Source organism: Phacochoerus africanus, chromosome X (assembly GCF_016906955.1).
Source record: "Phacochoerus africanus isolate WHEZ1 chromosome X, ROS_Pafr_v1, whole genome shotgun sequence".
NCBI lineage: Eukaryota > Metazoa > Chordata > Mammalia > Artiodactyla > Suidae > Phacochoerus > Phacochoerus africanus.
This window is the reverse complement of record NC_062560.1, coordinates 45,277,706-45,291,038: the sequence shown is the minus strand read 5'-3', so window position 1 is coordinate 45,291,038 and position 13,333 is coordinate 45,277,706. Positions and strand designations below refer to the sequence as shown.

The 13,333-nt window shown below is 54.7% G+C and overlaps 1 protein-coding gene across 1 annotated transcript; it reads left to right on the top strand.

Annotated features, from left to right (window-relative positions):
* Nucleotides 1-844: 844 nt before the first annotated feature.
* KCND1 (potassium voltage-gated channel subfamily D member 1) lies at nucleotides 845-10,636 on the top strand. Its single transcript, XM_047765738.1, has 6 exons — nucleotides 845-3,756; nucleotides 5,839-6,001; nucleotides 6,104-6,187; nucleotides 6,276-6,374; nucleotides 6,650-6,900; nucleotides 9,221-10,636. Exons 1-6 carry the CDS (start codon nucleotides 2,636-2,638, stop codon nucleotides 9,447-9,449), a joined length of 1,947 nt encoding a protein of 648 aa, XP_047621694.1. The 5' UTR covers nucleotides 845-2,635; the 3' UTR covers nucleotides 9,450-10,636.
* Nucleotides 10,637-13,333: the final 2,697 nt, after the last annotated feature.

Sequence of the window (13,333 nt, the reverse complement as noted above, 5' to 3'; positions counted from 1 at the left end):
ATGGAGAATTACATGGGTGGGCAAGTCCATCGAAAGGCTAAAATTGGCCCTGCCTTACTGCTCCCTTCTAGCCACATACGTTAAATTACTAAAGATGAGGCGTCCTCTGTGTGCCATGCTCCGTGCCACCCCCTTTGACATCACCGCATTTAATGCTCCCAACGACCCTATCAGGTTGGGGTAACTCTCCATCCAAGGCCGGAGAAAACGCTGCGAGTCACTTGCTCAAGGACACAAGTCAGTGGCAAAGCCGGGGTCTGAACCCACCCCTGCCAGAGGCACTCGGTATCCAGGTGCTCATGCTACCAGGGAGCCCAGCCCTCTAGGAGAGGAGGCATGATCTGAGGCTCCTGAATGCGGACCGATGAGGGAGACCACCCCTCCGAGTAGGGCCTGCCTGGGGGAGAACCTGCTGTGGGGGTGGGGTCTGACTTGTCCCCACCTGTACGCCCCTTGCACACACCCCCTGCCCATTTCACATCCGAAAGCATCCAGTCCCAGAGCAGCGGTCTTGGTTAACGCTGGGCTCTCACCCCTCCACCACCACCGGGGAGCAGCTTTGGGGGCCTGGCATCTAGAGGAACACCCCCCACCACCACCACCACCACTTTTCCCCTACCCCCTTTTTCCAGCCTAGGGGGTGGGGAGGGGACACAGCGCTGCATCATTCCCCGTGGCACTCCGCGATCTGGGGCCATTAACAGACGCCTCCCCATCGATCGGATCTGCTAAGTGCTGCTGATTCAGACGGGTGGGGGTGGGGGCCTCTGGGGGCAGAGGGGGTAGGATCTGGGCAGGAAGAGGGGGGAGTCCAGGAAGGAGGTGGGGAGAATTGGCAAAGCTCCCTGCCACCCCCATTTTCCAGATGACGCGACTGAGGCCCAACCAGCTTTGTAGGAGGCGGAGTCTCCCCAGGGTCCCTCTCAGGCTGTCCTAGGGGAGGGGGCTCTGGGAGCCACGAGGCCCCTCCCTGCCTCTCTCCCCATCTCCCGGCAAGCTCAGAGGGGCGGGGAGAGAGAGCCAGAGGAGGTGGAGAACTCCGGCAGCTCTGCAGAGGGGGGCAGGAGCTCCGGGGTTTGGTACCCCCAGCCCCACCGCTGTTGCCGCCGCTGCAGCGGGGACACAGGTGAGGACGGCCCTACGGGGAGGGGGAGGGCGCCACCAACAGTGCTGTCCTTGTCCTTCCCTGGTCCAGCCCCCATGCCCTAGCCCACCCTGGGACAGTTCCCAGGGGTCCAGCCGGACCTTGTCCTTCCAGAGCCTCCTTCCAGGGACCCAGCCCCCTCCTCCTGCCTGCGCTGCCTTCTCCTCTCCCAGGCCTGGCTGTGGCTGTTTCTCCTCTTCCTCCTCCTCCTGCTGCCACTGCTGCTTCTGCCGTTGTCCAGCATACACCGCCAGCCCCTCGGGGTGTGGTTTCCCCTGACCAGCCCCCAACGGTGGGACGCTGCCTGATCGCTGCCTTCCCCTTGGGCCCCCTGCAAGGCCCAGCAGCCCCCCACCCTGGAGACACACCCAACTGCCTTTCGACACCCCAACCCGCTCTTCGGCCCATTTTGAGAGGGACCCCCTCTTCCTCTTAGTCTTTTTCCATCCTCTGGATGCTCTGGGGCTGTGCTCAACTTCCTTCCAACTGAGCCCCAGCCCCAAGGGATTCCCCAGGTCCCTTCTCTGTAGCACGGGAACTCTTGAGGGGGCGGGCCGGGCTTTCTCAGCCCACCCCACCCCCCAGACACCCTTCTCTCCTAGACATTTCAGCCTCTGAAAAATAACCCAGCCCCATATCTGCCCCTTTAGATACCCCATCTGGTTCTCCGGTCCTACTAGGGGGGCCCCCCTCCTTCCTTCCCCAGAACTCCTGTAGCCTGTGGCCACCCCACCCCCAGGCTACTCTTGGCAGCTCTAGGCACTCCCAAGACACCTCTCAGCCTCTTTACAACCTCCTGGCTCTCCAGCCACCCCTCAGATGCACCAGCTCCTTTCCTAGATCCACGAGGGGCCTCCAAACGCCCTTCTCTCCCCCCGCCCTGCGGAAGTCCTGAGAGTTTGGACAACCCTCCTTCCCTTCTCTCAGCCCCTCTAGAACCCCCTCCAGACACTCACAGCCTCTTGGAAACACCTCTGGTCCCATTTCTACTCCTCTGGATGCCCCAGTCCCCTCTCTGACCCCGCTAAGGGGCTCTAGTCCCTTCTTCCTGCCCTCAGAATTGAGAGTGTGGCCAGCTCCTCGGTGCTTCTTGCTTCTAGACACCTCCAGACACCCCTCAGGGACATGCTGATCCCTCCCAGCATCACTTCAGTCTCTCTAAACACTCCCTCTTCGTGGCACCTCTAGATCCTTCGCGGCACCTCTAGCCGCCCCTTTCCTGCTCCTCTCCATGTCTCCTTGCCCCTTCTCCCTCAAGACATCCCCCAGGTCCCCCTGAGACCCTCTACATGCCCACCAAGCCCTTGCCCACCTCTCTAGTCCCGCCTCCTGGTTCCTCTCGGCCTCTCTAGACGCCGCCCCCCCCCCCCCCCCCGTTTCCTTGTGCGAGTGGCCCAGGGCCTCTCCAAGCCCCCACCATCCTGGAGACAGCCCCATTCTCCTAAAGGCCACCCCCACCGCCAAGTGTCCGCAAGCCTGGGGCGCGGCAGGATGGCGGCAGGCGTGGCCACGTGGCTGCCTTTTGCGCGGGCGGCCGCGGTGGGCTGGCTGCCCCTGGCCCAGCAGCCCCTGCCCCCGGCGCCGGGGGTGAAGGCATCGCGAGGGGATGAGGTTCTGGTGGTGAACGTGAGCGGCCGGCGCTTTGAGACCTGGAAGAACACGCTGGATCGCTACCCAGACACCCTGCTGGGCAGTTCAGAGAAAGAATTCTTCTATGACGCAGACTCAGGAGAGTATTTCTTTGATCGGGACCCGGACATGTTCCGGCACGTGCTGAACTTCTACCGCACGGGCCGACTGCACTGCCCGCGGCAGGAGTGCATCCAGGCCTTCGACGAAGAGCTGGCTTTCTACGGCCTGGTGCCCGAGCTCGTGGGCGACTGCTGCCTCGAAGAGTACCGGGACCGCAAGAAGGAGAACGCCGAGCGCCTGGCGGAGGACGAGGAGGCCGAGCAGGCCGGGGACGGCCCGGCCCTGCCGGCCGGCAGCTCCCTGCGGCAGCGGCTCTGGCGGGCCTTCGAGAACCCCCACACGAGCACCGCGGCCCTGGTTTTCTACTATGTCACCGGCTTTTTCATCGCCGTGTCGGTCATCGCCAACGTGGTGGAGACCATTCCGTGCCGCGGCCCTGCGCGGCGGCCCCCGAGGGAGCAGCCCTGCGGCGAGCGCTTTCCGATAGCCTTTTTCTGCACGGACACGGCCTGCGTGCTCATATTCACGGGGGAATACCTCCTGCGGCTGTTCGCCGCCCCCAGCCGCTGCCGCTTCCTGCGGAGCGTGATGAGCCTCATCGACGTGGTGGCCATTCTGCCCTACTACATCGGACTCTTCGTGCCCAAGAACGAGGATGTCTCGGGCGCCTTTGTCACCCTGCGCGTGTTCCGGGTGTTCCGCATCTTCAAGTTCTCCAGGCACTCACAGGGCTTGAGGATTCTGGGCTACACGCTCAAGAGCTGTGCCTCGGAGCTGGGTTTCCTCCTCTTTTCCCTTACCATGGCCATCATCATCTTCGCTACTGTCATGTTTTATGCCGAGAAGGGCACAAACAAGACCAACTTTACCAGCATCCCCGCAGCCTTCTGGTATACCATTGTCACCATGACCACACTTGGGTGAGTGCAGACCCTGTGTGGGGAGCTGCCTGAGCAGTCAGTTACACTCACCTTTTCTGTAAAATTAAGAAAGTTAGATACATGATCTCTTTCTCTCTATTCGAACTTCACTTGGCTCATCTGTAACGTGAGGGCATTGGACCAACCTCCAAATCCCTCCCAGCTCTGACAGTGCCTTGAGTTTCCAGGCCAGACCTGGGTTCGAGGATGGTCTTAGCTGCACGCTTTCTGTTGACCTTGTTTTCTCGGGGCCAGTTTTCCCCTCTGCAAAATGAGAAAGGATGATCCCTTCAACGTCCAGAGGGGATTTAGTGACATCACGGTTAAGAAAGTTCTCCGAATGTCCGAATGTTCCTGGTGCAGGATAAATAGGTATCGGTTTTGCTTTGCTTTTTTTTTTTTTTTTTTTTTTTAGGGCCGCACCTGCGGCATATGGAGGTTCCCAGGCTAGGGGTCGAATCAGAGCTACAGCTGCCGACCTGCACCACAGCCACAGCAACGTAAGATCCAAGCCACTTCTGCGACCTACACCACAGCTCACGGCAACGCCAGATCCTTAACCCCCTGAGTGAGGCCAGGGATTGAACCCGAAACCTCACGATTACTAGTTGGATTTGTTTCCGCTGCGCCACGACGGGAACTCTGCTATTGGCTTTCTATCACCCCTTTTACATCTTGAGGACCCATGTCTCCCAACCTTCTAGATTCATCTAACGTGTGGGCACTACCTCTGTGGCTTGATGATTCCATGAAGTCTCCCCAGAACAAGATATTTTCAGCATTATTATTACTATTTTTTTTTTTTTACTGCCAGTCTTAGAGAGGAAATGAGATAAAAGTATCAAATGAAATCGCCAAACTCACTCTTGTTCTTAAAGACATTGTCTAGGGCAGATCCTGCGATTCTTTCCTAAATTCCTATCCCTGGCATTAGGTACACAATTGCTGCTTAGTATCTGTTGAATGAGTGCTTTGGACTCATAGTAGAAGAACAGAAAAAAAATTTTTTGTTTTTTCGTTGTTTTCAGTCTTATTGCAGTATAGTTAGTCTACAGTGTTGGGGAGGTACAGAAACATTGATTGGAGGCTTCTAAGGAGTAGAAATGAATTCTGGTTGGAGGTTCAGGAGTGTATCGACAAACACGGAGCCCTGAGAACAGATTGGAACTGGGTTTTTTGATGCCTTCGTACCTCACTCAGCCCTCCCAGCAACCCTGGGAAGGTATCTCATAGTTGAGGACACACAATCTGAGATGAGCCATCACAGAGCCAGAAATGGCCAAGTCAGAGAGACTTTTAAATGAGTCAAAGTACAGAAACAAGGAAGAGGCATCCTGGGGTGGGGTTGGGGCGGGGGAGGTGGGCCTAGAGGCTGAAGACTGCAGAGGCTGCATTTCTGTGGAGGGGATCGGATTGGTCCTGTGGTTAGAACAAAAGGTACGCTGTGTGATCATGAGCAACTCAGTTATGGGACCTTCCTGAGCTTTGTTCCCCCACCCCTGACCAAACAAGTTGGTGAGATGGGCTCTGCTCCATCTCCATTGGTGGGTGGATGGGCGATGGAGAAAGGGAGAGAGGCGTCTCAAGGTTCCCCCCTACTTTTTCATATGAAGAAATTTTCAAGGCTTCCTCTGAGAGAGTAAGAAGGGATCCTACCTAGAGCAGGTAAGACAGACACAGGTAAAAGCAACAGAGCCCTGCTCCCAGGACTTGGAGCCCCTTAACTGGCTTGTGGTGGTGGGTCTCTCTCTCTCTCTCTGAGGCTGGATTTACTGCCTGTGACTTCCTCCTTCTCCCCTCTGCTGGGTATTAATAGATTTCCAGTGGACTCAGATGCCCAGCGTGGAGGGGGGCAGCCGATAGTAGAGACTGAGGGCCCATTTCTCATTGGACCCCCCACCCCCCACGGATGGCCAGAGAGGTCATTCCCCACATTTTGCAGAGCAAGAAACTGAGACTCAGAGAGTCTGAGTGCCCGGCCAGGGTCGCAGAATGAGTCAGGTTGGATGGCACGCGGTGGAGGACTGAGGGGGTGGGTGGGCCTTTTTGTTCTTGACCGTGGCTTACCTTCCCCGGCTCCAGCTACGGAGACATGGTGCCCAGCACCATCGCTGGCAAGATTTTCGGATCCATCTGCTCACTCAGTGGCGTCTTGGTCATTGCCCTGCCTGTGCCAGTCATCGTGTCCAACTTTAGCCGCATCTACCACCAGAACCAGCGTGCTGACAAGCGCCGAGCGCAGCAGGTAACGGCATTTCCCATCTGAGTCCCTCCTATTCCCCACGCCCCAGGCCGTTCTACTTGTAGGTTTGCCCACCTGACCTCCTGTCTCCTCCTCTCTCTGCAGAAGGTGCGCTTGGCCAGGATCCGGTTGGCAAAGAGTGGTACCACCAACGCCTTCCTGCAGTACAAGCAGAACGGGGGCCTTGAGGTGGGGAGGGGCCCGGATCGGGGTTGGAGGGGAGCCGTGCCGGGAGGAGGAAGGTGCTGACCTCCCCGCTCTGCTCTCGCCACTCCAGGACAGTGGCAGTGGGGAGGAGCAGGCGCTGTGTCTCAGGAACCGTTCTGCTTTCGAGCAGCAACATCACCACTTGCTGCACTGTCTAGAGAAGACCACGGTGAGGCCTGATGAGAGGTGGCATGACAGAACGAAAGGGGTCCCTCTGCCACCAAGCCGGCTCCCTCCTGGGATGGGAGGCTCACGGCTAATGGTGGAAATCATGCAGGGCTTCCTGGAAGAGGCCCCAGGGGAGCTGAGCCTGGAAGGGTGGGCAAGGGAAGGGACAAGCGAGCAACTTCCAGAAAGGAAGGAAGGAACGGCCTAAGCAAAAGCCTGGGGGTAAGGTCAGCCTCCGTGTGGTGCCCCGTGACCGTGTCTCCCTTCTGCCCACAGTGCCATGAGTTCACGGACGAGCTAACTTTCAGCGAGGCCCTGGGCGCCGTCTCGCTGGGTGGCCGCACCAGCCGCAGCACCTCCGTGTCCTCCCAGGCCCTGGGGCCTGGTGGCCTGCTGTCCTCTTGCTGCCCCCGCAGGTCCAAGCGCCGTGCCATCCGCCTGGCCAACTCCACGGCCTCGGTCAGCCGGGGCAGCATGCAGGAGCTGGACACGCTGGCGGGGCTGCGGAGGAGCCCTGCCCCTCAGAGGTAAGCACCCCCACCTGCTGCGGTCCCCCCACTCCCAGGGAAGCTTGGATGCTTGGACCGGGGTCGGGGGGGGGGGTCCTGAGATTTTAGGACCCCAGGCCTAGCAAGTCAAGCTTAAACCCAGACTCCTCCATGCTGGAAGCTTGGGCTTATCTTGTCCGGAACCCCTCATTTTTTGTTTGTTCTTTCAACAAAAACATTTATAGAGCACCTACTGTACGCTAGGCCCAGCTCTAGGCATTTTGGAGTTCAATTTATTTACTTATTTATGTCCACACCCAAGGCACGTGGAAGTTCCTGGGCCAGAGATCGAACCCGCACTGTGGTTGCAACCTGTGCCCCAGCTGCAGCAATGCTGGATCCTTCACCCACTGTGTCACAAGGGAACTTCCTGGAATTCACTTTAGTTTAGCAGCTTAGTTCACTTCAGCCAATGACTAGGACAGAAATCCCTGACCTTATGAAACCTGTATTCTAGTGGGATGAGACAGTTAAAAAACAAATACACAGGAGTTCCCTCGTGGCTCAGCAGGTTAAGGATCCAGCATTGTCACTGCTATGGTGCAGGTCCAATCCCTGGCCCAGGAACTTATGTGTGCTGCAGGCACAGCCAATAAAAACCCAAGTAGGAGTTCCCACTGTGGTGCAGTGGGTTAAGGATCCAGTGTTGCCTCTGCAGTGGTCTGGGTTCCAGTCCCTGGCCTGGTGCAGGGAGTTAAGGAGTTGGCGTTGCTGTAGCTGTGGCTCGGATTTGCTCTCTGGCCCAGGAACTTCCATATGCTGCAGGTGCAGCAAAAAAAAAAAGGGGGGGGAGCAAGTTATGGAGTTCCTATTGTGGCTCAGTGGGTCAAGAACCTGACATAGTGTCTGTGAGGATGTGGGTTCAATCCCTGGCCTCACTCAGTGAGTTAAGGATCCAGTGTTGCTGAAAGCTGCAGTGTAGGTCACAGATGCGGCTCAGATCTGGCGTGGCTGTGGCCATGGCTGTGGCCGGCAGTTGCAGTTCTGATTTGACCCCTAGCCTGGGAACCTCCATATGCCTCGGGCACGGCCCTAAAAAGGACAAACAAACAAAAACCCAAATACACAGATGATGCAGTGTGTTAAGTGCCAAGGAGAAAAATAAATCAGGGATGGGGGATAGAGAGTGTAGAACAAGATGTGATAATAGTGTGGTCAGGGAAGGTTTTGCTGAGGTGACATGTAAGTGGAGACCTGAAGGAGACAAGGGAATGAGCTATGTGGATCTCTCTTTTTTTTTTTTTTTCCTGTCTTTTTAGGGTTGCATCCCCAGCATATGGAGGTTCCCAGGCTAGGGGTCCAAACAGAGCTGTAGCCGCCGGCCTATGCCAGAGCCACAGCAACGCGAGATCTGAGCCACATCTGCAACCTACACCACAGCTCATGGATCCTTAACCCACTGAGCGAGGCCAGGGATCAAACCCACAACCTCATGGTTCCTAGTCGGATTCATTAACCACTGAGCCACTACAGGAGCTCCTAGACAACATTTTTATGTGTGTGCTCATTATGCTCCAGGCAGTATTCTGAGCCCTTTGGGTCATTTATTACCTCATTTAATCTCCATGACAGCCCAGTGAGGTAGGAAGTATTTTGACTGCCATGCTACAGTTGAAGGATGAGAAGTTTAGAGAGGTTTAGAGTGGTTCAAGTGGGATCAGGACTATTTGACCCCAGAGTCCTCGCTCTGCACCACCATAACTGAAAGAGTGGAGGGGAGTTCCCATGGTGGCTCAGCAGAAATGAATCCGACTAGAAACCATGAGGTTTCGGGTTCGATCCCTGGCCTTGCTCAGTGGGTTAAAGATCCGGCGTTGCCATGGGCTGTGGTGTAGGTCGCAGACACGGCTGGGATCTAGCATTGCTGTGGCTGTGGCTGGCAGCTATGGCTCCTGTCAGACCCCTAGCCTGGGAATCTCCATATGCTGCGAGTGTAGCCCTCAAAAGACAAAAGACCAAAAAAGAAAGGAAGGAAGGAGGGAAGGAAGGAAGGAAGGAAGGAAGGAAGGAAGGAAGGAAGGAAGGAAGAAAGAAGAAAGAAAGAAAGAAAGAAAGAAAGAAAGAAAGAAAGAAAGAAAGAAAGAAAGAAAGAAAGAAAGAAAGAAAAAGAAAGAAAGGAAGGAAGGAAGGAAGGAAGGAAGGAAGGAAGGAAGAAAGAAAGAAAGAGAAAGGGAAAGAGCAGAGGAAGCCTTGAGTACAGGGCCAGGAATCCAGTAGACACTCAATAAATGTCATGATTGCTGTGGCAGGTATTTAGATGACTTTTTAAGAACCTCCATCTTCCCACCCTTATCCACAGCCGCTCAAGCCTCAATGCCAAGCCCCATGACAGCCTTGACCTGAACTGCGACAGCCGGGACTTCGTGGCTGCCATCATCAGTATCCCCACCCCTCCTGTCAACACCCCAGATGAGAGCCAACCTTCCTCCCCTGGCGGTAGTGGCAGTGGGGCCGGCAGCACCCTCAGGAACTCCAGCCTGGGTACCCCTTGCCTTCTGCCCGAGACTGTCAAGATCTCTTCCCTGTGAGGGGCGGGCCTGCCCATCCCGAGGGCCCTCTCAATTTTTGGGGACTCCTTTCCAAAGCCATATTTTGGGGGGGCAGAGAAGGGCAGGCCTGGGGACCCCTTCTGCACCTCCCCACACACACTGAGAACTATGCAATGGAGTTTCATGGGTGGCCCCTGGTGGGAATATAGCTAGGGAATGGGAAACTTCCCCCACCCCAGACAGGTTTCCTGGTGGGAGCTGAAGCGCTGGGCTTCCTCGGGCCCCCAGCCTCCTTGCCCCAACACACTGGGACTGGCCCCTCTACCCCAGCTGGCCCCCTGCATGCTCCTCCCCTCTGGAGCTCTGGCCTGAGAAGGAGAGGTGAGCCTTCCTCTTCTCTCCGGCTGGGCTGTGGAGGTTTAGGGGTTCAGAGAAGAGAACCCTCACGTCTGATCTGGGCCTCTAGAAGCAATCCCACCCTCCACCAGCCCCAACAACTCCCAGATTCCGAAGCTTGGAATGCGATCACAGGCTTCATGGGCTGTGACCTCAGCAATGACCTGCCACCCCTAGGCTTTGTCTCAGGGGTCAGGCTGCCTCTCCCAACATACACAGATAGCACAAACACCACCACCCCTTTCCCTAGCTGCTGGAAATGGGTCCCCGCAACCCCGTCCTCCACTGGGCCCCCAGCAAACTCTTAGCAATAGCAACTGCTGCCGTGACATGATGCAAAGCCTCTGCCCAGTTTGCTGCAGCATTTCTATCTGCCCTAGTCGTAAGGGCCGCCTCTGGATGACTCCTCCTTCTCTCTTCTCTGGTTTGCTGCCTTCCTGGGTTGGGCTGGAGTCTGGACAAGCTGAGATAAAAGCCTGGCAGCTAGCAAGAGCTGGGCTGTGTTTGGAGATCATGGGCTGATTCCATGTTCTTGGGCAGGAGTCCAAAAGCAGAAGGGGCTGAGGACCTGGGTTGTTCCTGAACTCTGGGAGCTATAGGAGGCAGGAGGACCTTTCTTACTCTCCTCCTCCTCCCCGACAATGCCTTTTCACATATTCCTCTTTTTTCTCCCTCTCGGGTCACCTTCCAGAACTCCGTGTCTGCTCTCAGGCTGAAATGTGACATCATCTCAGGTTCCCTGTCCCCAGCACTGTCCCTGTGGAGCTGGAGGCTGACAAAGATGTAGTTTCCATCCGTCAATAAAACCTGAAAGGAGAGAGAAGGATGAACCCCTCCTGGCTCTGTGGGTTTGGTGGCTGGGTTGGGCTGGAGCAGAGGTTGAAGGTGGTCCAATGACAATTCTTTTAACTAGTAGGAGGGCTGTTGTGGGGAAAGATGTGGGAGGTGGATGGCTGGTGGCATGTTTAGAAAATGGGGATCTAGGAGAAATGAAAGGGGGGTGCTTAGAAGAGGTGACTCTATAGCCAGTGAGGTAGGCAAGGAGATCCTGAGACATGCCCCATGGACATAATCTGCTCCAGTCCCTTCACTCACAGATGGAAAAACTGAGACCCAAAGCAGCACACGCTTGGTGAGAGCAGACTTAAATCCATGCTTCCTGAGGAGTTCCTGTTGTGGCGCAGTGGTTAAGGAATCCGATGAGGAACCATGAGGTTGCAGGTTCGATCCCTGCCCTTGCTCAGTGGGTTAACGATCCGGCGTTGCCGTGAGCTGTGGTGTAGGTCACAAACGTGGCTTGGACCCTGCGTTGCTGTGGCTCTGGCGTAGGCCAGAGGCTACAGCTCCGATTTGACCCTTAGCCTGGGAACCCCCATATGCTGTGGGAAGCAGCCCTAGGAAAGGCCAAAAGAGAAAAAAAAAAAAAGAAAAAAAAAAACCCACCCACGCTTCCTGAAAACAAACAGCTCTGAATTGAACCCTGACGAAAAGCAATCTCTCAGTTTGGCGAATTCCTCTTCCTTGTGGATGTCCCCTACCTATATTCTCTCTTCTGGGCTACTGGATACAGTAGGCTAGTGTAACTGAGCTCTGTGGAACACCAAGAAGACAGACCTTGGATTCAGGTTGACCTGGGTTCTGGTCCCCGGGTGAGAGAATCACTTACCTTGCCTCAGGTTGCTAATCTGTGAAATAATCTTCATTTATTCATCAAATATGTATTAACTGCATATCATGTGCCAGCCCTAGGGGTACAAAAATGGGCAAAGTAGACATCATCTCCGATCTACAGAGGTGAGCATGGAAAGCAATTAAGCCATTATAACATAACGTAGTAGAACCAAGGTTGATGGATTATAGGAGCAGGCAGATGGCAAGAGAACCGAACCTGGCCAAACAATAAGTTGGAGTTAGCCAGGCAAAAGACAAGAGTGAAAACATTTTAGGCAGAGGGAACAGTATGTGCAATGGCCTGGAAGTTAGAGTTCAAGCTCAGGGCCTTTGGAGAACTGAAGTGGCTTAGCACACCTGGTGAGGAGAGTGTGAGGTCGTGATGAGGGTGAGGATATAGAGATAGGGCAGATCACAAGAGGCCTTTGAAGCTATGATACAGATTTGGACTTCATCTTAACCATAATGGGGCTCTGAAGGCTTAGAAACAGGAAAGTCATCATGAGGTTTGTGATTCAGAAGGATGATTCTGGCTGTGGGGAGTGGGGTATAGAGAACCAGTCCTGGAGGGAGGAAGAACAGTGAGGAGATTTTTGCAGTAGTGCAATTGGCAGGTGATAGTGGCTTAGACCAGGAAGTGGCAGTAAGAGTTGGAAAGTCAAAAGATTTCAGAGATAGAAGTGGCAAGACTTGGGATCAACAGGTATGTGGAAGTTGAGGAAGAAGGAGCAGTTGACTTCCAAGTTCCTGGCTTGGGCAAAGGCTGGGTGTCATTCATTCACTGTCAGTAGGAACATCAAAGCTGTTGCACACACAGTGACAAGCACATAGTAACTACTTGGTAAAGGCTACCTACAATTATTATTGTAAGTTCAGATCCAGATGTGTAATGCTGGACAAATATCCAGTAGGGAGTGGGATATAGGGTTGAGTGAGACGGTCACAAGAAGAATCAGTATGATAATGTGCGCAGGCATTTTGCACAGTTCCCTAAACACCATAAGCCCATTAAGTCTCATGAGCTGAAAACACCACCAAAAAAAAAAGAAAGAAAGAAAAAGAAAACACAGCTCTATTCTGTTTATTACTGACACCCTTCAGTAAGAACTTCAACTAGGGTTGGCATCTGAAGGGAGAAAATTAGGTGGCACTCAGAAGAGCTTGTATTGCTTGGTTCCTAAGATTCCTCACCTCTCCCGACACCTTCGTGGTTCGTGAGCTCATCTGAATTCTCTAACTGCACCCTGAGGTAGTGTGGACAGGCATTATCATTCTTGTTTCACACAGAGGTAACAAGAGGTAAAATTTACACAATGACTTGCTCAAGGTCAGACAGTTGGTAATGGTTCGCCCATGCCTGGAACAGAGGTCGTCCTGACTCCAAAGCCTGAGATCCTTTCCTTTGCACTGACATGCAGAATAATTAATTGAGCACTTACTGTGTCCTAGGCACAGCGGGAGGCCCTTTGCAAGCATTAATCTCTGAGGCGTAAATTGGAATGATCATGGCCATTTTATAGAGAAGTGGAAATTGAGGATTGGGTGGGTGTTAAATGGCTTGCCAGAGATCACTCAGGAGGGGCAGAGCCAGGATTAGCTTGTAGTTCTCCATCTGTGCAGTAGCAGGAATTTTACCAACCTCATTGTGAAATGCTGGTTGGTGACGGAGCTGGTTTATAAACTTCGCTCGATTCAGGTACACTCAGTTTGGGGGTGCGGGGGGAGGAGAAGAAAAAAAGAGGTGTGGGGGGTGGAGAGGAAAAGGCTTTGCCGCGCCTGCGCACTAGCCACAGGGGCGGGGAGGTCAACGCGAGGGCGAGAGTGCGGCTGTGCCAGAGAGGGCGTGTCTGCTTTCC